The 21,298-nt window shown below is 35.5% G+C and overlaps 1 protein-coding gene across 1 annotated transcript in view; it reads right to left on the reverse strand.

The window, feature by feature from the left end:
• LOC123524735 (uncharacterized) overlaps positions 1 to 21,098 on the reverse strand; it is a 66,911-nt gene extending 45,813 nt beyond the window's left edge. The window contains exons 1-9 of the mRNA XM_053522221.1: positions 20,982 to 21,098; positions 10,692 to 10,838; positions 9,749 to 9,910; positions 6,287 to 6,393; positions 5,244 to 5,300; positions 4,810 to 4,878; positions 3,002 to 3,125; positions 1,284 to 1,361; positions 288 to 340 (exon numbers count right to left, since the gene is read on the reverse strand). Of these exons, the coding sequence (XP_053378196.1) occupies positions 288 to 340; positions 1,284 to 1,361; positions 3,002 to 3,125; positions 4,810 to 4,878; positions 5,244 to 5,300; positions 6,287 to 6,393; positions 9,749 to 9,910; positions 10,692 to 10,838; positions 20,982 to 21,003 (819 nt within the window). The 5' untranslated portion in view covers positions 21,004 to 21,098. The remainder of the gene's footprint in view (positions 1 to 287; positions 341 to 1,283; positions 1,362 to 3,001; positions 3,126 to 4,809; positions 4,879 to 5,243; positions 5,301 to 6,286; positions 6,394 to 9,748; positions 9,911 to 10,691; positions 10,839 to 20,981) is intronic.
• Between the last annotated feature and the right edge of the window lie 200 nt (positions 21,099 to 21,298).

A 21,298-nucleotide genomic window follows, 5' to 3' on the forward strand; every position in this document is an offset into this window, starting at 1 on the left:
CACATGAGAAACACTGGAGAATCAGTTGTTTTAACTTATTTTTCCATTTAAAATTGAAAAGCGTTTGTACTGGAGGTAAACTGTATCACTTAAAAATCTTCACATCTTTATATTTTAACAGTCTTTAGGCACAAATTCCTGCAAGGTGTATTGGTTAAGAACACCAGAAAATTTCTATTGCCAAGGCGACCCAGGTTCGATTCCAGACCCCAGCATATCTTTTTCTTGATTTGGCATTTTTTTTAAAGATAGTTTAGAACTGTCTGTTATAAATCCAGAAAACTCACTGAAAGATGCTCTGAAAATTTCTTTGGTAAATTCTCTCCAAAAAACACAATATCTGAAGTGTAAGAAAAATTCTATTAATTAATCAATGTTGATAATCATAAACAGGGCCAAAACGATACCTACACATCTGTCATTAGTTATACAATGAACAATGCTAATCTTAAATATATCTAAAACATATTTACGCAAGCTTGAAACAATTTTCATTAAATTTTATCATTATTAATAAGTTTTTGTGACATTTAACGATTTCAAATCTTCACACCACCTAAAAACAAGAGCTCTGCCAATCGGGGCAATATACGCCCGAAGATTACATCAGAGGATGGGTGAAAAATTTAAAGAATTTGACTGATGAAGCCCAAAGGACAGGAACAACAAAAGGAAGAAAATCAAAAAAAAAAAAAAAAAAATCTAAGTCCACAAAAAAATCCTTACAAGGTAGAAGTATGTCAAAATACACCTAAAAATTGGACATACCATCCATGTTGTACCATGGAAAAGTGGTCTCCGTTTTGGAACAAAAAAGGTATCTGCCAAATAAAAACAAGAGCACTGCAATGCAGAGCAATATACACAAAGCAGTCATATATGACCTTTGACACCTGTGACCTTGACCTTGAAGCGAGTCAACCGAAACATGCACTGCATATCGTCTCAGTGTGGTGAACATTTGTGCCAAGTTTCTTTGAAATCCTTTAAGGGGTTCAAGAGTTACAGAGCGGACATGAAACAAACTGGTATGACCTTTGACCCCTGTGACCTTGACCTTGAAGCAAGACATCCGAAACATGCGCTCTGCACGTCATCTCTGTGTGGTGAACATTTGTGTCAAGTTTCTTTGAAATCCTTTAAGGGGTTCAAGAGTTACAGAGCGGACACGAAATTGCTAACGGACGGACGGACAGACGGACACCGGGGGTATAACATAATACGTCCTTTTGGGCATATAAAAAGTTATTGCTATATATTTTACAATATTAAGGAAGGAGTACCTGGTTTTACAACACCTTCACAGTCCTGCTGTGTGCACTTTGGTACAGGCGATTCACTGGTCTCACTGAATATCTGATCTGAAATACCGTATATTCATTAACCTTTAGCCTGCTTGAGGCATGTGATTCTGCCTTTGCAACCAGTGCAGACCAAGATCAGCCTGCACATCTGTGCAGGATGACCATGGTCTATACTGTTTGCTATTCAGTCAGTAAACTTTCAGTGAACACCCCTTAATTAATAAATGGTATTACCAAAATTGAATGATGGACCAGTCCATTTTAGAAATTTAGCAGGGTAAAGGTTAATAAACTGTGTTAAACTGAATCAAGCAAGGGCGTAGGAATTTAATGAGTAAAATTCTGTGTAGATTATTTTTGTATTGAAAAACATTTTTTTTTAAACAAATATATGTTATACATAAATTTTATTGACTGCAGGATAAAAAGAATACATGTATTAGGTTACTGTCTTTCTAAACTTAAAAGGCTTCCAGATTGTACGAAAACAAAAAAAGAAAGATTTTTTTAGATATCTGGAAATTAATGCTATATTTCTGAAGAATGCTTTGAATCTTTATTACTGACAGACTATATATTATGGAAACACATTAGAATTAGTTGTTTTTACTAATTCTTACAACGAAAATCGAAAAGTGTTAGTAATGCTTTACTCGACGTACACTACCTTGATTATAAATATCTACATTTACCACACAGTAAACACAATATTCTTCATCGTGGTAGTGGTGATGAAGGCAGAAAAGTTCTTTATTGCCGCAGCAGTCCAGGTTCGATTCCCATTGTGGGCATTTTTTCTTCTTCTTGATTTGGCATTTTACGATAGTTTAGAAACAAAAACAAAACTCATATTCTAGTTTTCATAATATGACTTAATTTCAATTTTAAAGAAGGATATTTTTAGCTAAAATCTGTAGGCTTGTGCCTTTAAGTTTATCCACCTAGTTTCCGAAAAGTTTATCCCCCGAAACTTAGGTGGGATGGGGATAAACTTTTCTCCAACTATTATCTATTAAACAGATTACCGCATTATTGGTAATATAAACACGGCTGCAATCAGTATAGGGCCCCAATATACTGCTGAAGTGTGCTTTCGGATTGCCGCTATGCTAGATTTTGGAAATGGTATGTATTCTGATAACTACTGCGCCCTTACATCAGTAACAGTGTCGTTATGCTACAATTAAGTTATCTAACAATGACTATGTAAAGTGTGTAGATAAACAACAAATTTTCGAAAATCCAGGGTTATGTGATAATGTATGACTACTTTAGATTTTTTTTTTTTTTTTTGGTTTTTCAACAGTATTTCAGTTATGTTACGGTAGGCAGTTAACCTAACCAGTGTTCCTGGATTCTGTACCAGTACAAACCTGTTCTCCGCAAGTAACTGCCAATTTCCCCAAATGAATCAGAGGTGGAGGACAAATGCTTTAAGACACAATGTCTTTTATCAAATTGTCACAGAAAACATACAACCCCTGGGATTAAACTCGCAACCCTGCGACGTGTAATTTGCATTCTCCTTATTGAGTTAAGCGGACGAGTAACTTCTTTTGAGATTATCTCACATTGATATTTCAATAGGAATACCCGGCGTTCCATCTCTAGGGTGAGCAAAAGATTTCTAAATACAAGCACTCATAAGATACATTTGCATCTTTTTTCCCTAATAAGATATACTTTCATTGCCTTACCTTTCATCCATGCTTGTGTATATTCCGCTCCACATGTCTGACAATGTCCTGTATTGAATGTACCATGAGCCTCTACAATCTTATCTTCACTCAGCCCAGCTACACGCTCAAGTGTGTCTATATTCTGGATAAAATTATTTTCATAAATGTCATATCAAAGTAATATATCACAAATATTTACTATATAGCATACATGTATATACAAATACTTTTGTAATTCTAAAGCACATCCTTGACATTGGAAGATTTCAATATTTCAGTTAAAAAGAAGCAGTACTAGCACTTTATTTTGTAATATGACAGTATTATATGCTTTGGAATGACAGTAGCTCTAGAATAAATAGGGAAAATAAAACTTAACGCTACTCCCACTTAAAATCAAGGAAACTTCAACATTTTTTTCGTTCCAACACGTTATGCATTTACCTGTGCATTTAAATATAATTCAAGCATGTTTTTATTTCAATATACACTAGGGATTCAAACCCCTGAAAAGCAAAGTGTCTGTCATTTGTGAAATTTAAGGAGAAAATGTAGCTCTAAGATTTTTTTGCTGTTGCTTTGCTGCAGAAAACACACTTGAATCTGCCTCTAATGTAATGATTTGCAAAATTCACTGATCAGGTGCAGCCAGATATACGCTACCATTCACATATTTCTTAAAGAATCAAGTTTCAATTATTGAAACATTGATATCAATACAATTTGAATATATGATAAAATGACCATGAATGACTCCCTGTTCAACAACATGATGAAAGGAAGATAACAGAAAGTTCCCTATACCTGGGTAAAATGGCGTATCGACATAAATGTAAACAAGAGCTGTCACTAATGGTGACAAATGCCCCAACAGCACCTTGACCTTTGACCTGGTGACCCCAAAGTCAGTAGGGGTGGTGTACTCAATAAGTACGATCAGCATGTTAAGTTTGAAGGTCCTGGGTGCAGTGGTTCGCGAGTAAAGTGCCTTCATGCAAAAAATTAACGTTGACCCCTGTGACCTTGACCTTTGACCTGGTGAACCCAAAGTCAGTAGGGTTGGTGTACTCAATAAGAACTATCAGCATGTAAAGTTTGAAGGTCCTGGGTGCAGTGGTTCGCGAATAAAGTGCCTTCATGCAAAAAGTTAACGTTGGCCCCTGTGACCTTGAGCTTTGACCTGGTGACCCCAAAGTCAGTAGGCGTGGTGTACTCAATAAGTACTATCAGCATGTGAAGTTTGAAGGTCCTTGGTGTAGTGGTTCGGGAGTAAAGTGCCTTCATGCAAAAAGTTAATGTTAGCCCCTGTGACCTTGACCTTTGACCTGGTGACCCCAACGCCAGTAGGCGTGGTGTACTCAATAAGTACTATCAGCATGTGAAGTTTAAAGGTCCTGGGTGCAGTGGTTTGCAAGTAAAGTGCCTTCATGCAAAAAGTTAACGTTGTCCCCTGTGACCTTAAACTTTGACCTGGTGACCCCAAAGTCAGTAGGGGTGGTGTACTCAATAAGTATTATCAGCATGTGAAGTTTGAAGGTCCTGGGTGCAGTGGTTCGCGAGTACAGTGCCTTCATGCAAAAAGTTAACGTTGGCCCCTGTGACCTTGACCTTTGACCTGGTGACCCCAAAGTCAGTAGGGGTGGTGTACTCAATAAGTACTATCAACATGTGAAGTTTGAAGGTCCTGGGTGCAGTGGTTTGAGAGGAAAGTGCCTTCATGCAAAAAGTTAACGTTGTGACTAACGAACGAACGAACGAACTAACGGACGGACAGTTGAAAACTAATATGCCTCCCTTCGGGGGCATAAAAAAGCATTGATCCATACCTGTGTAAAATGTGTCAACAGTTTGTTCTTCTTTTCCAGCAGTTTAAGGAAGTAATGGCAAGGTGTTGGCTACAAGTAAAATACAGACATTTTAAACTGACTGAACTCGCAAAATATGATTTAAGGCTTTCTAAATTGACCTTGTGGATAGGCTACTCATAAAGTGATAGATGTTTAATGAACTAAGGTGCTACAGTTCCATGTTGTGGAATTGTGATTAGTAAAACCAATGTTTTAAATGTCAACTAATTACTAAATTATATTTTCATAATTTCGTAACTTCTTCAGTCTGTCAATTTATCTTTAAGGTTTAAATACTGCTACCAAAACCACCTGTTTTGTAGTCCAACAGATGTTACAACTTCCAGACTATTACACTGATTCATTGGTTATAATTATCCCTTATCATCACAAGTTATCAAAGAAACCCTTACCATGAATGAGCCAGGAAACAGCTCCTTGCACAAAGTAAAGAAGGGTTCTGGGTTTTCCTAAAATAGTAACAGTAATAGAAAATTATGCAAGAAAATTTATTTCCCTATTAAATCTAATAAATCATCAATATCTAATAAGTAACAGTTGAGTAAAAGGCCTAGTAACAATTTCTTCTCCAAAATAATGTTGAAATCTGTGATATTAAATACTGATATGTTATAATCAGGCATGTATCAGTGTTTTTGCCAGTTACCTAGAACAAAGTTTTTCTTTCTGACACAAAATATTTCCACTGCCTTTTAAACAAAAACTTGTGCTGAAAAAAGGTACACTGTATATAGCGGTCCCTACATAACAAAATTTGCCATGAAAGACCACACTGCTGCCTATGATGAGGTAATGTTTTACCCTACTAACTTAACCAGTAAATTCAAAGGGTCACAAAAGCATTGAACTTTTTGAAATGAAGATTTTTCAAAGTGTTCTGTAGGTACATTTTAACTCAATGTATTTCCTAATGAAAATTTTGAAAACCAAATAGACATTTTGATTATCAATTGTCCCATTCTTATGGATTTTTTTTCAAGGTGTCTAAGTTAGCATATACACTAACCCTTTATACACTGCTGAACTTGTCCATCTTTCACTTTGGACAGTACCATTAACTGTTAAAAGGGGTGCTTTACCAAAAGATACTGAGTGAATGGCGAACAGTGCAGATCATGATCAGACTGCACGGATGTGCAGGCTGATTATGATCTACACTGGGCGCAAAGGCAGAATCAGCCGTGTCTAGCATGATAAGGGCTAAAGGCAATAACATAAAATTTTGAAAAAATATTTATCTTAACATTTTTGCCCAAGATGATTTATAAGACAGTCATGTTTAAATTAAAAAAAAAATCCATCTCAGTAAGTATTACTGTTTAACTCTCAGCTGAAAGATTCTTTTTTTAATCTCAAAGCAGTAATTCAAACTATGTTTCATCCAAATGATATTTAAATGCATAATAGCATGCAGCAAACAATGTATAAAAAATACCCGAAAATATCCAATGTCAAAGACAGCCTGTGGGGTAGGTAGATTATATTTCTCAAGGTTGTCGTAGAGTCCAGTACCCGGTGATCTGAAGTCTGGTATCCCTGCAGCTGTAAAATAAAAGAATTAGTTACAAAATTGAAAACAGTATCTGCATTTCAAAGTTACAAAGCAAAGCTTGAAAAAAGTCACTCTTGGCAACAAACTGAAAATGAAAATTGAGTATAGATGGAACACAATAATTTTATATTAATTTTTTGTCAGCACAAAGAACTCTTGAAGTTTTCACTATACTAGTGTTTTATTATCATTATTATTTTCAATATTGTTACTGTATTTTTACCATCCTATATGTAATATAATAATAGTTATTATGATAATAATTATCATTATGATTATTTTTATTATTATTATTATTATTACTATAACATTAAAGTAATAGTTATTATCATCTATATAATATCAAAATAATAATTATTATTATTATCATTCCACATGACATTCCCTGAAGAAAAATTAATTTCTTTCAACTCCACTGCACACATCTTCATGGTCTAGTTGGGGTCCCTGCTGTGCTAATTGCCCTCTAATCAGTTACTGTTACATAATCGCTGATAAGCAGCAGATAAGATGGGAGTTGTATATTGGGATTGGGGGGGGGGGGGGGGGGGGGGGGGGCACTTATATAGTAGTGAATCTAGGCCTTTAAGCTTGAAATGCCTATTTCACACAGTTTCCATATTTGATCTGAAGATACTTTTTGTTATAGACTATCCATATTTAAAGAAAAAGATAATCCATCAGAACCAGAACTGAGGAGAAATATATAAAAAAAATAGAGTCAGACAGAGTCAATTATTTGAGTCAGAAATGAGGAGAAATAGATCCATCATTAGAGCAACATTTGAGGAGAAATAGATCAATCATTTTAGACAGAATTGAGGAGAAATAGATCCATCATTAGAGCAACATTTGTTATGACAACCAAAAGATCGCCAGGTTAGATTTAATTTTTTAAAACAACTTTTTACAGAATTCTGTAATGAAACAATAACCACTGTATGGGAAATGATATAACTAAGAAAATGAATGGTCACATCAATGCTTTTTACCTAGAAACAAGAAAATTATAGCCAACTTTCGAATCATTCAACAGCGTTCAGGTAGAAAAAAATTTCCCACTTCTTCCTAAAGTTGATGAGTTCATGGTTGCTGCAATTTTTTGTCTGCTATCTGGAACTACCATTATTAATTTCACAAAATATCAGGTAGTACCATTACTAATTAGAAAAAAAAATATCAGGTAGTACCATTACTAATTGCACAAAACCTTATCTGGAGCTCTGAATTTGAGGAGAAATATATTAATCATTTTAGACAGAATTGAGGAGAACAGATCCATCATTAGAGCAACATTTGAAGAGAAATGTATTAATCATTTTTGACAGAATTGTGGAGAAATAGATCCATCTTTAGAGCAACATTTGAGGAGAAATATATTAATCATTTTTGACAGAATTGAGGAGAAATAGATCCATCATTAGAGCAACATTTGAGGAGAAATATATTAGTCATTTTTGACAGAACTGAGGAGAAATAGATCCATCATTAGAGCAACATTTGAGGAGAAATATATTAATCATTTTTGACAGAACTGAGGAGAAATAGATCCATCATTAGAGCAACATTTGAGGAGAAATATATTAATCATTTTTGACAGAATTGAGGAGAAATAGATCCATCATTAGAGCAACATTTAAGGAGAAATATATTAATCATTTTAGACAGAACTGAGAAGAAATAGATCCATCATTGGAGCAACATTTGAGGAGAAATATATTAATCATTTTTGACAGAATTATTAATGATCAATCATTAGAACAAGGATTGAGAACAAGAGCTGTCGGATGATTGCGCGCTCGACTATTCGAAGAATTGATTGAAGAATGGGGTCAAAATATTTCCATAGATTTTCAGACTAAACAAAAAAATGGATTAAACAAAAAATGTTCCTGTATTTGTGGATTTCGATTAGTCTTGCACTAAATGGCAATGTGTGACCATGATGGCAAATATGTTAAGTTATATGTTAGGCAAAACATGGACTTATATGAAAAATTTATCTAATTTCCAAGTCTAAAAAGGGCCATAATTCAGTCAAAATAGTTGACAGAGTTATGTACTCTTGCCTACAGATGGAAATCATGTTGATAAACTAGTGTTAAAAGTTTCAAAGCCACAGTTCAAATAGTTTTGACAAAACGCTGACTTGTTAAAAAAAAAACTGAACAAATTTCAAAGTCCAAAAAGGGCCATAATTCAGTCAAAATAGTTGTCAGAGTTATGTACTCTTGCCTACAGATGGAAATCATAATGATAAACAAGTGTTTAAAGTTTAAAAGCCATATGTCAAATAGTCTTGACAAAACATGGACATAAACAAAACAGAACCAATTTCCAAGTTCAAAAAGGGCCATAATTCAGCCAAAAAAGACGAGACAGTTACGTACTCTTGCCTACTGATAGAGACTATTATACTGAACAAGATATAAAAGTTTCAAAGCCATATGTCAAACACTTTACACAAAATATAAACTGGTACGAAAAACTTAACCAAGATTTCTTAGTCAAAAGGGGCCATAATTCAGTCAAAATGCTTGTTGGAGTTATGTACTCTTGCCTACAACTGGACATTGTGATGGTAAACAAGTGTTGTAAGTTTCAAAGCTTTATCTCAAAAGACTTTGTCAAAATGTGGCCTGGTACGAAAAACTTAACCAAGATTTCTAAGTCAAAAAGGGGCCATAATTCAACCAAACTGCTTGATGGAGTTATGTACTCTTGCATACAACTGGACATGGTGATGGTAAACAAGTGTTGAAAGTTTCAAAGCTTTATCTCAAAAGACTTTGTCAAAATATGAACTGGTACGAAAAACTTAACCAAGATTTCTAAGTCAAAAGGGGCCATAATTCAGTCAAAATGCTTGACAGAGTTATGTACTCTTGCCTATAACTGGACATGGTGATGGTAAACAAGTGTTGAAAGTTTCAAAGCTTTATCTCAAAAGACTTTGTCAAAATGTGGACTGGTACGAAAAACTTAACCAGGGTGTGACGCCGACGCCGACGGTGAGTAGGATAGCTCTACTTATTCTTCGAATAGTCGAGCTAAAAATATATCAATCATTATAGCAAGAATTTCAAAGAAATAGATTTATCATCATACACAAATGAAATGTAGCTGGAATTTGACAAAATAGACCAATTATCATGGACAGAACTTACTGGGGAGAAACTGATCAATCATCATAGCCAGAATATGGGAGAATAGATGAATCTGAAACAAAAGTGACAGAATGTGAGAGATTTACATCAATCATCAGAGCCAGAGTTTGGGAGAAATAGAACAATTATCAGAAATAGACAGGAGGAGATATATAAGTTTAGTATATAAATAACTTACATGTGGATATTCCTGCACCTGCCATGGTGACAATTTTCTTACACTTGTCACTGGCAATATATCTAGCAATACCTTCAAAACTGACCTCATCAAGGACACTCTCTGGTTTTGGCTCATCATCTTTTAAATGTAGGGCCTTACGAAAATAGTTCAAGAACTCAGCTGAAAAACAGGTTATATTATAGGATATTTAGTATAAAAGTGTGATAAGCTTTTCTTTATGGTGATTAAGCTACAGCAGCTTTATGGCTCTACTTTATTACAATATCTTTCAGGTGGTTACTTCACTTGATATTCAAATTTCTGAATTTTGACACCTAAGCTGCTTGTAATATACAATGAAATCTTACATGGATATATATATAAAACCGATATCGCACTAGTAATAACAAGATATATATTTCATTCACGGATGGGAGCTCCATAATCTTTTGACTGATTTCTTTACTTTAAAAACTTAAAATGGGCTACATAATTTTTTCATGTACTTGTAGTAAGTCATTTCAGATCTTTCGTTTTATCTCTCATAAGATTCTAGCATTTTTCATTGATTAAAGGTGGTCACATAGTGACCATCTATATTTCTGTGTTGGGTCAGCAGTTTCTTATGTTATTTTAGGCTAAAAATAAGAAGCTGATAAAACAAATCAATATTTAGGTTTGTTAGTGACCCTCCAGGTCAGTATCATAAATATTGGCAACGGGATTTGGCTCCCCCCCCCCCCCCCCATTTTTCATACTGACCCCACATAATCATTTCCTTTGAGCCCCCCCCCCCCCCCCCCTCATTTTTCATACTGACCCCACATAATCATTTCCTTTGAGGGTCACTAACAAACCCAATTATTAATAATCTACTTCAATCTACACTATACCTATAATCTGTAGGCAAGCGTCAAACAAAGTTTACTATTCATTAAAACACAGGTTCTAGCATACATACATGAAGACTGTTTGGATGTTGTTTGCTCTAACAGACTGGGTTTACTTTGTGTCTCTCCTCCTGATTTACCTTCCTGTTCACCTGAAGCTGCCGCTCCTGCCCCCGCCGCTGACCCTTCCTTGTCAGCATCATCATCTCTTTCACCTGCTGAAAAATTAATCAACTGCCATGTAAACAGGTAAAAGCTAATGTTCCCTCATGTGGCATGAACTAGGAGGTTCCATATATATATATATTGAGGATATTTGTTAGGTCGAAATTTATTTCACCAAGTGTTGCCAACAACAGATGCAATATTTTCATGAATGGGGCAGCCACAACTGAAATGTGAAATCAGTGTTATAAGTGGAGAATATTTTCATCTTATATGTAAAACGAACACATTTTCTTTCTTTTTTATGTATTTTCAATAGTTTTAACCAAATTATACTAACTTTACCCATGCAATGTCATGTGAATTGCTTCCTGGTGTTAAGACGACAAAATGTCTCTGTTAAAAAAATGTTTAACAGTTCTACAATATTTCTAGCATTCTTTTACATTTAAATATGGTGGAACATATACTTTAATGTTGTTAAAGATATTTACATACATCTATATCTTTACTGAAGACCATTTTGAAACGAGTATCTGATTATTTATAATTATAAATAATATTATTCTTGCATTCAAATGTAGTTCTATATCAGAGAAAGATAACAGAGCTGCGTAATGAAAGCGAGATCAACTATCTGAAGCCCTTCAACCTAACACTCTAAGCTTACATTGAAAAGCTTTAGCAATATTTTCTAAGTTAAAAAAGGGGCAGAATTTCAATAAAATAAAAGCTAGAGATATGTAGTTTGCCCTTCGAGGTCATCTTATGATACCTGAGATATATGTGAAGTTTTATAACAGTAACTGTTGCCTTAGAATCTGAAAACTCTGCTTACATGAAAAACTTTAACCTGAAATTCTAAAGGGGCATAATTTTGACAAAACAAAAGCTAGAGTTATATGTTACTTGTCCTGAAAGGTCATCTCATGATGCAAAAGACGAGTGAAGTTTGAAAGCATTTGGCCAAGTAGTTTCTGCAAATGTCATTAGGAGCCAGATCAATTTAGTCCTTTGCTTTCTTCAAGTAACAACATTTTCCAAATTTTGGGTCATTAGAATTTTACAGAAAACATGAGAACTTTCCAGTCACTTTTACTGTCGTATGATATGAAATAAGAACCACAACATAAATAATAGATGGACAAGCGCTGTTTGTTAAACACATATGCCCTCCGTGGTGGCCAGTTGCAGGCAAGAAGGTGTCTGTATACTGTGACCTTGACCTTCGACCTAGTGACCTCAGAAACAACACTAAACTGGGATCTATTACTGGTGTGGCTACAGGCAACCATCCTATGAAGATTAACAGCCAAAGCATTTGACCTGCTGCTTCACAATAACAAAGGGGTCATCTGCCTACCGTCCTATGAAGTTTGACGATTAGGTCAAAACATTTTTTAGGTTATTGAGAAGAAACTGTTTTCAGTCTCAAGGTAAATATGACCCTGACCTTTGATCTATTGACCTTAAACAAAACGAGTTATTTACTGACCATGGGAAATCATCTTATGAAGTTTATCAGTTTTAGATCAAAGTGTTGTTTAGAAATGGAGCAGAAACCCTTTTCATCTGTTAAATACTCTATTGTGGTTTATAGGAAGATGTTTAAAATGTTTTGCCTAAATAACACTGGCAATCTAACCAACCGAGAACAAGTTGGCTCAGATACCAGTTAACTAAGTTCACCACCTGTTAGACTCTAAAATAGTAGAATTCATGGATGCCTTGACATTTAAATTATATCTAGATCATGCAAAATAAAGGAGATGTTCAAAAAACTATAATGATGTTATCAATATATAACATATGTCCCCTCTGAAAATGCTTGATAGAGTAATAAAGAAAAACATCCACAACAGGGCTTTAACTTAAAAAAAATCGGATGTCACATTAAAGTACTAACAATACAAACATGCCCACTTCATGTCAGTGATGTATACCAAGCTTCACTTCGACTGGATGGAAACTGTGGAAAAAGTGGAGGACACAATGTTTTGATGTAGCTGTAATACAAGAGACTGCTAATGAAAATACACATGCCCTCCAAACTACCTTATCTAAATGAAAGTGTTATCTGGTATGTTGGTTAATGTTTTTGGTTATTTATTCTGCCAAATAAAACTTCTGAAATACTGGTTTAATTTCCTTGTAATTTCTTTATTTAATTTCCTTGTAATTTCTCTGTTTAATTTCCTTGTAATTTCTCTCAAAGTCTATAGAGTGAAGGAGTAAAGGACAGGATAAACTGTACTGTGTCCAATCAGTTCAGTAGGGAATAAGCCTTCGCAGACTAACAGTACTTGCTCCGCAATGTATTGTCCCAATATGTCACACAACAGGTTTCCAAGAGAAGCAAGGAAGAGTTATGGTTCTTATACAATGTACTTCCTCTTAATGTCCTTTATCATCCTATGCAGGCTGAACTAGAGCTATCATTAAAGGTGATCACAAAAGAGTTAATATCGAAAATTTAGCAGTCAGAGGTATGGGAGATGTTATGGCAAATGGGTGAATGAGATGTTTCTATGAAAATCCAACAAAATACCTTAATTGGGTTTAGAGCTATAAAGGGAGATAACTGTATTATTTCATTCTTTGTCAGACCATAGCTTAAAGCAAATGTTATATAAAATGTTGAATAAATTTTCTTGTATCTTCTATGCTGATCATCCATCCATGAATGACCATAGCAAGTTACAGATCACACACACATTCCAAAATGTACTACCGTCACATTCAGTAAAGGGAGTTATTTAAAAACGTAAGCATTCATAATAATATTATATGGTTTTTAAAAGTGGCAAAATGTCATACAGAGCTCCAGATAAGCTGCGTATTTACGCAATTAAAATTGCAGAAAACCCAACTGAATTCATACAGTGTGTGTAATGAAACGCAAGTAAAATTCCTAATACCCAATTCATAAACAAGAGGACCATGATGGTCCTGAATCGCTCACCTGTCTCCACATGACCCAATTTTCATGAAGATCTGTTGAAAAATATGGCTTCTAGAGAGGTCACAAGGTTTTTCTATTATTTGACCTAATGACCTAGTTTTTGAAGGCACATGACCCAGTTTTGAACTTGACCTAGATATTATCAAGGTGAACATTCTCACCAATTTTCATGAAGCTCCCATGAAGAGTATGGCCTCTAGAGAGGTCACAAGGTTTTTCTATTTTTATACCTACTGACCTAGTTTTGACCACACGTGACCCAGTTTCAAACTTTATCTAGGTATCATCAAGGTGAACATTCAGACAAATTTTCATGAAGATCCATTGAAAAATATGGCCTCTAGAGTAGTCAAAAGGTTTTTCTATTTTAAGACCTACTGACCTAGTTTTTGACCCCAGCTGACCCAGTTTCGAACTTGACCTAGATATCATCAAGATGAATATTCAGACCAACTTTCATACAGATCCCATGAAAAATATGGCCTCTAGACAGGTCACAAGTTTTTTATTATTTGACCTACTGACCTAGTTTTTGACGGCACCAGACCCAGTTTCAAGCTTGACCTAGATATCATCAAGGTGAACATTCTGACCAATTTTCATGAAGATCCATTTAAAAGTATGGCCTCTAGAGAGGTCACAAGGTTCTTCTATTTTTAGACCTACTGGCCTAGTTTTTGACCACAGCTGACCCAGTTTCGAACTTGATCTAGATATCATCAAGATGAACATTCAGAACAACTTTCATACAGATCCCATGAAAAACATGGCCTCTAGAAAGGTCACAAGGTTTTTCTATTATTTGACCTACTGACCTAGTTTTTGATGGCAACAGACCCAGTTTCAAACTTGACCTAGATGTCATCAAGATTAACATTCTGACCAATTTTCATGAAGATCCATTGAAAAGTATGGCCTCTAGAGAGGTCATAAGGTTCTTCTATTTTTAGACCTTCTGACCTAGTTTTCTACCGCATGTGACCCAGTTTCGAACTTGACCTAGATATCATCAAGATGAACATTCTGACCAACTTTTATAAAGATCCCATGAAAAATGTGACCTCTAGAGTGGTCACAAGCAAAAGTTTATGGACGGACGACGGACGCCACGCGATCACAAAAGCTCACCTTGTCACTTTGTGACAGGTGAGCTAAAATTAGCTTGCGTATCGCATTTTCCTTATTACTAGAATGGATACGAGACTTTAACGCTAGATTTGACTGACTGGTTATACGTTACCGCAGAACAGGTTGCAATTTATCGGAAAAATCACAGGACCATTCAGTCGGCTGATCGGTGTTATTTGGATACTTTGTAAACAATTTTACGCCGATAAAATGTAAAAAAGTTGAAGAATAAACATTGTTGCAGCACAAACTAATTAGTGGGATATTTTGCTGTTCAACAATGACAGTTATCTGTTTGTGACGATGTAGTGCCACCAATACGTAATAGTTATAGTATGTGTGAGAGTGTGTTACCAGGATATATCAGAGCTAGGTGTACATCAAGGGTATTTTTCTCTGCACATATCGTCGAGGCCGGTAGGCCGAGACAGATATGTGAAGTGAAAATACCGAGATGTACCCCTAGCTCTGATATATCCTGGTAACACACGAGCACTACATATTATAACTGTTTTATCGCATAGTTTATCATTAAAATTTATATTTTTTTTCATTTAAATTTGTTTATTATTATTTTTACTCTTTTGATTCCCTTTCTGCGCCTCGCTGACTGAAACACTAAAACTTCTGTTTTAGGAAAAATTGTTCCCCAGATATAAGTACCCAACAGATTTCTGCATTGGTTTTAAATCTTTGCATTTCAGTCATTGGCCAGACATATTGTAAAACCTGTTGTTTTGTTTGTAAAAAAATCAAAGAAAAAGAAATATTTGAGAAATCTCAGAATTTCATATAGTTCATGTATTTCTGAATTTGGCAATAACTATCAAGTTTTTGAAATATTCTAGTTTATGTATTCTTTTACTTTATAAATGTAGGTGTTTGTGACAATTCTTTCTCTGTGAACTGTAAATTGGAGCTAAAATCATCTTTTCTTTGAAAGGAAAAAATTATACTCCCTTGATAGGACCTCAATAGAGAAAAAGGGTTGCGATATATATTGGAACAGTTTTACTGTGCTGATATATATCGCAACAGTTTTTTTTCTAATGAAACTCTATAGAGATTTCTGTGTTGATATATATCATAACAGATTTGTAAAATATCAGCACAGATTTTGTAGTATTAATGTGTGTTACCATGTTTAACATACTGCAAAGATCAAAGGAAAACTGCCGCACTATGCGATAATGGATGATATCTTTTGGGAGAATGCATATTGTGGTGACCACATCGTTCGGGATATTGTGGATGAACTGATTTCCGACTTCATTAAAAGTGAAAAAGAAAACAACAGTATGGAACATTCATTACAATTTTAAATACATTTTTGTATTAAACATTGAAGGGCGCCATTAAAGTACTTAGCTTAACTTAGTCAATCCTGTTCAATGATATATACTTCTTGTTTTTTCTTTCGTTTATTCATTTATTCCCTTAGTACTGTGAAAATAGTGCTCAAAACAACAGGCTACTACCTATTTGGTTGGTATATATTAAGTACATACTTTTATAAATCGTGATTATAATATTTAACCCACTGAATATTTATTATTGGATCAGTTTGTTTTTCTTCCTTAAAATGAAAAAAATGAGTGAGCATTTAATTTGTGCCAAGTTTTTTTTATAAAATCCATCCATGAATGACAAAGTTACAGATCGGGATGATCAAATGATAGACGCTGCAATAACTATATGCTGCCAAGTGTGGGGGCATAAAATGGGAAACAACTACAGGAAAAACAAGTGAATGAAGTATTGCCATGCAATACAAAGTCCCCTACTGGAATGCACCTAATTTTCTCTACCGCAGTATAACATAATGAACTGATATCTGTCAATGATGTATAAACAATATTGTACTATAATATATAGAATATGTTATAACAAAACACTTGGATTAAAACTTATATATATAAAAACCTACAGTTGTTTTCATATGCATCTTTTGACCAATTATCAAAAACGGTGTCATAAGTTATTTATAGTAACAACAAAGGGAAGTTAATCCTTAAAAAAAAGAAAGAAAAAAAAATTCTACATAATATAAGTCCACAAGAAACTCTTTACCAGGTAGAGATAGGTCAAAATGCTCCTAAAAATTGGACGTAACATGCATGTTGTACCACAGAAAACTGGTGTCGATTTTTCCCTACAGCCAGTAATAAATAAGTTACAATATATTCTATTTATCGTAAAACAAAGGGATGTAATTCTAAAAAACAAGGGTGCCACACAGTGGTGAACATTTGTCCCAAGTTATATCAAAATCCCTCCATGCATGAATAAGAAATGCTCCTAACAAAGTCATTCTTGTATCTGACCTTTGGCCTCTATGTGTGACCTTGACCTTAGACCTAGGGTCCAGGTTCTTGCGCATGACACTCCGTCTCATGGTGGTGAACATTTGTGCCAAATAATACTAAAATCCCTTTAAGGATTGTTGAGTTACAGACTGGACAGGAAAAAAGCCCTTTTGGCCTTTGACTTCCAAGTGTGACCTTGACCTTGCAGCTAAGGGCTCGGGTTTTGCGCATGACACATTGTCTCATCCAGGGGAATATTTGTGCAAACTGATATTTAAATCCTGTTTTGCATGACAAAGTTATAGACCGGACAGGAAAAAATCCCATTGACCTTTGATCTCAAAGTGTGACCTTGACCTTTAAGCTAGGGTTCTGTGTGTTGCGCATGACATGTCGTCTCATCATGGGAAACATTTTTGCAAAGTAATACTAAAATCCCTTAATGGATGACAGAGTTCTGGACCGGACAGGAAAAAAAACCTATTAACCTTTTACCTCCAATGAAGACCTTGACCTTTGAGCAAGGGGTCCAGGTTTTGCGCATGACATGTCATCTCTTCATGGGGAACATTTGTGCCAAGTTATATTAAAATCCCTTCATGGATGCCAGAGTTTTGGACCAGACAGGAAAAAAGCCCTGTTGACCTTTAACCTCCAATTGTGACCTTGACCTTTGAGCCAGGGGTCCAGGATTTGCGCAAGATACGTCGTCTCATCATGGGGAGCATTTGTGCCAAGTGATATTAAAATCTCTTAATGAATGACAGAGTTATAGACCGGGCACGAAACAGATCCTGTTCATGTTATGTAACCATTTGACTGCCAAGTGTGACCTTGACCTTTGAGCTAGGGGTCTGAAAGTTGTGCATGACATATCGTCTTATCATGAGGTACATTTGTGCCAGGTAATATTAAAATCCCTTCGTGGATGGCATAGTTATGGACTGGACAGGAAACAAGAGCTGTCGGAGGACAGCAACGCTCAACTATTCAACAGCCTTGTCAATTGAATAAATACAGAAGCTGAAAAAGGGGCATAATTTTGTAAAATGCAAAATAGAGGTATTGAACCTCTGTACTGCATGTCATATCATGACAGTGAACAAGTGTGTGAAGTTTCAATCCTTTCCAATTTGTAGATACTGAGATACCAGCTTACATACAAAAACTTAACCAAAAACTGCTAAGTCGAAAAAGGGGCATAATTTTGTAAAAATGCAAAATAGAGTTATGGGACTTTCACAGTGCATGTTAGATCATGACAGTGAACAAGAGTGTGAAGTTCCAATCCATTCCAATTAGTGGATACTGAGATATCAGGTTACACACAAAAATTTAACCAAAAACTGCTGTTGAAAAAAGGGCATAATTTTGAAAAAAAGAGTAGAGTTATGGGACTTGCTTAATGCATGTCAGATCATGACAGTGAACAAGTATGGGAAGTTTCAATTCATTCCCATTAGTAAGTACTGAGATACCAGCTTACATACAAAACCTTAACCAAAAATTTCTAAGTTGAAAAAGGGGCATAATTTTGTAAAAAAGCAAAACAGAGTTATGGAACCTGTGCAATATAGGTCAGTTTATCACAGTGAATAAGTGTGTGAAGTTTCAATCCATTCCCACAAGTGGTTACTGAGTTATCAGCTTACATACAAAACCTTAACCAAAAATTTCTAAGTCGAAAAAGGGGCATAATTTTGTAAAAAAGCAAAATAGAGTTATGGAACCTGTGCAATACAAGTCAGTTTATCACAGTGAATAAGTGTGTGAAGTTTCAACCCATTCCCACTAGTGGTTACTGAGATACCAGCTTACATACAAAACCTTAACCAAATCGGGACGCCGACGCGGACGCCGACGCATGGGCGAGTCCAATAGCTCTACTATTCTATGAATAGTCGAACTAAAAAGCCCTGTTGACCTTTGACCTCCAATTGTGACCTTGACCTTTAAGCTAGGGGTCCGGGTTTTGCACATGACATGTCGTCTCATTATGGAACATTGTGCTAAGTATATTGGACTGGACACGAAATTGCGAACGGACGGATGGACGGAATGACGGAAAAGCGCATTCCTATAGGGGTAGAGACCACCAATTGTTTCCCCATAGACTTACATTATAACATTATGGCGTGTACGGCCTTCCATACATCGAAACATGTATATCTAACTACATATTTTTCAAGAACTATCTTAGTTCTACCAAAATATCGGACGAAAAACATATGAATAGTGATACTTTATTTAAGTAATTTTCGTGTGAATGAGATGACCCCCTGTTTACATCGTTGGCATGGCGGGAGAAATTCGTTTGATAAAACTTTTTTTCAATACACATAAAATGTAGCAAATTTTGTCAAAATGTATAATAAAATACTGTAAATGCAGTGGAAAAATATCAATTTTGAAAAAATAATCACTTCCTGGGTTTGTTTACATGACTGACCCAATCAGAACGCACAGACGTTACCTTATTCCCAGGTATACATTTACCTCATTCCCAGTAAGTTCCCTGTACTTTTTTGAATTGGTGGTCTCTGACCATAGTCCCCGAAACTGGTTGGACTAATAATCAGTTGTGAAAGTCCTAATAATATGTGCATGTCTACTTCCTATCTACATCTACATCTACGTTGTTACAACCAACAATCGATTTCCGATTATGACTGGTTGGCGCTGTCAGAGAAACAGTTGTTAAAGAAATTTAGTATATTACAGTATTAAAAGTAAAAGATAAAAGGACAGTATGCTACAGTTAAAATAGGACAGAATGAAAGAATTACATAGTGACCGCCGCCAGCCTCTCTGTAAAGATACTGAGGCTGGGGCTAGCTTTGACTGATGTGGGGAGGGAGTTCCAGAGGTGGATGGTTCTAGGGAAATAAGAGTTAGCAAAGTATTGAGTGCTGGAATAAGGGATCAAGTAGTTCAGGTTTCTAATGGGGGACAAGTAACCTTGGTCAATAGCAACAGTCTGGGTCCTTACTTTGTTAAACAAAAGTAATGAACAGTTTAACCTACGGTACTGGAGAGTTTTCCATTCTAAGGATTTCAACATTTCAGTTACACTGCTTGTATAGTTGTAATCATTCATAACATACCTAGCTGCTGACCTTTGGACTCGTTCAAGTTTATGGGTGAGGGTTTTCTGCCAGGGATGCCACACAGTTGAACAGTATTCTAGCTGGGGGCGGACATAGGTGGTGTATGCAGCTTCTTTGACCTTTATGTTATCTGTCTTGACATTTCTCTGAATAAATCGAAGGGAGGAGGTTGCCTTAGAAGTTATGTTTTCTATTGATGATATATATACCAAGTTTCATTTCAAGTAGACAGAAACCGTTTATGTACCAGTCCATTTATGTACCAGGTCTTTTATATACCACATTGACACCTAATGTAGCACCCATATATTATATAGTAACTGTATCTTATAGTGTAGCACTGTGAATAGGGCGATAATCACCTGTGAGTGACAGCTCTGATTTAATCAGCTCAAGTCCATAGAAATTGACATATTCATAGAAACTGTTGGGAGTCAAGTACACAAAGAAGTGTGACAGACAGACTAACAGATAGTTCAAACACTATTTACCTGCCAGGTTTCCACCACTGGTGATGAAATAGCTGCATGCAATTATTACACCTTACACTTCTCCGGTAACGGGTCTTATCCGGCAGATGGTACACATCTACTTGCCAGTGGCATTTACAGTGTGAATCTGACATGACAATTATTTTGCGATACTCATATAGGTCCATTAGTGAGAAAATGGAAAACCTGGTAAAAAACTTACATTTTCCTTGTGGTAGTGACATTGTAAATGATCTAATCGATAATTTGATATTTCTTCCTCATAATGTTGTTGTTGTTGTGTTGTTTTTTTTTTACGGTCAAATTTGAGATGTACTACTGTAACGTTTCAGTGCCACACAAATCCCGTCGGTGAAAAGCTAGCTCATCACCAAAGGTGATTTAATGTGCATATATACTGTCATTTCACTCCAATGACAACTGACAGGTTTACAAATTTGCATATTAGTGGAATTACTTCCCTTTATGCTTTCAGTAATTGTTACATTACTTTCCCCTCCGAGAAATCTCGTCCCGAGA

This window comes from Mercenaria mercenaria, chromosome 1, assembly GCF_021730395.1.
Source record: "Mercenaria mercenaria strain notata chromosome 1, MADL_Memer_1, whole genome shotgun sequence".
Taxonomy (NCBI): Eukaryota; Metazoa; Mollusca; class Bivalvia; order Venerida; family Veneridae; genus Mercenaria; species Mercenaria mercenaria.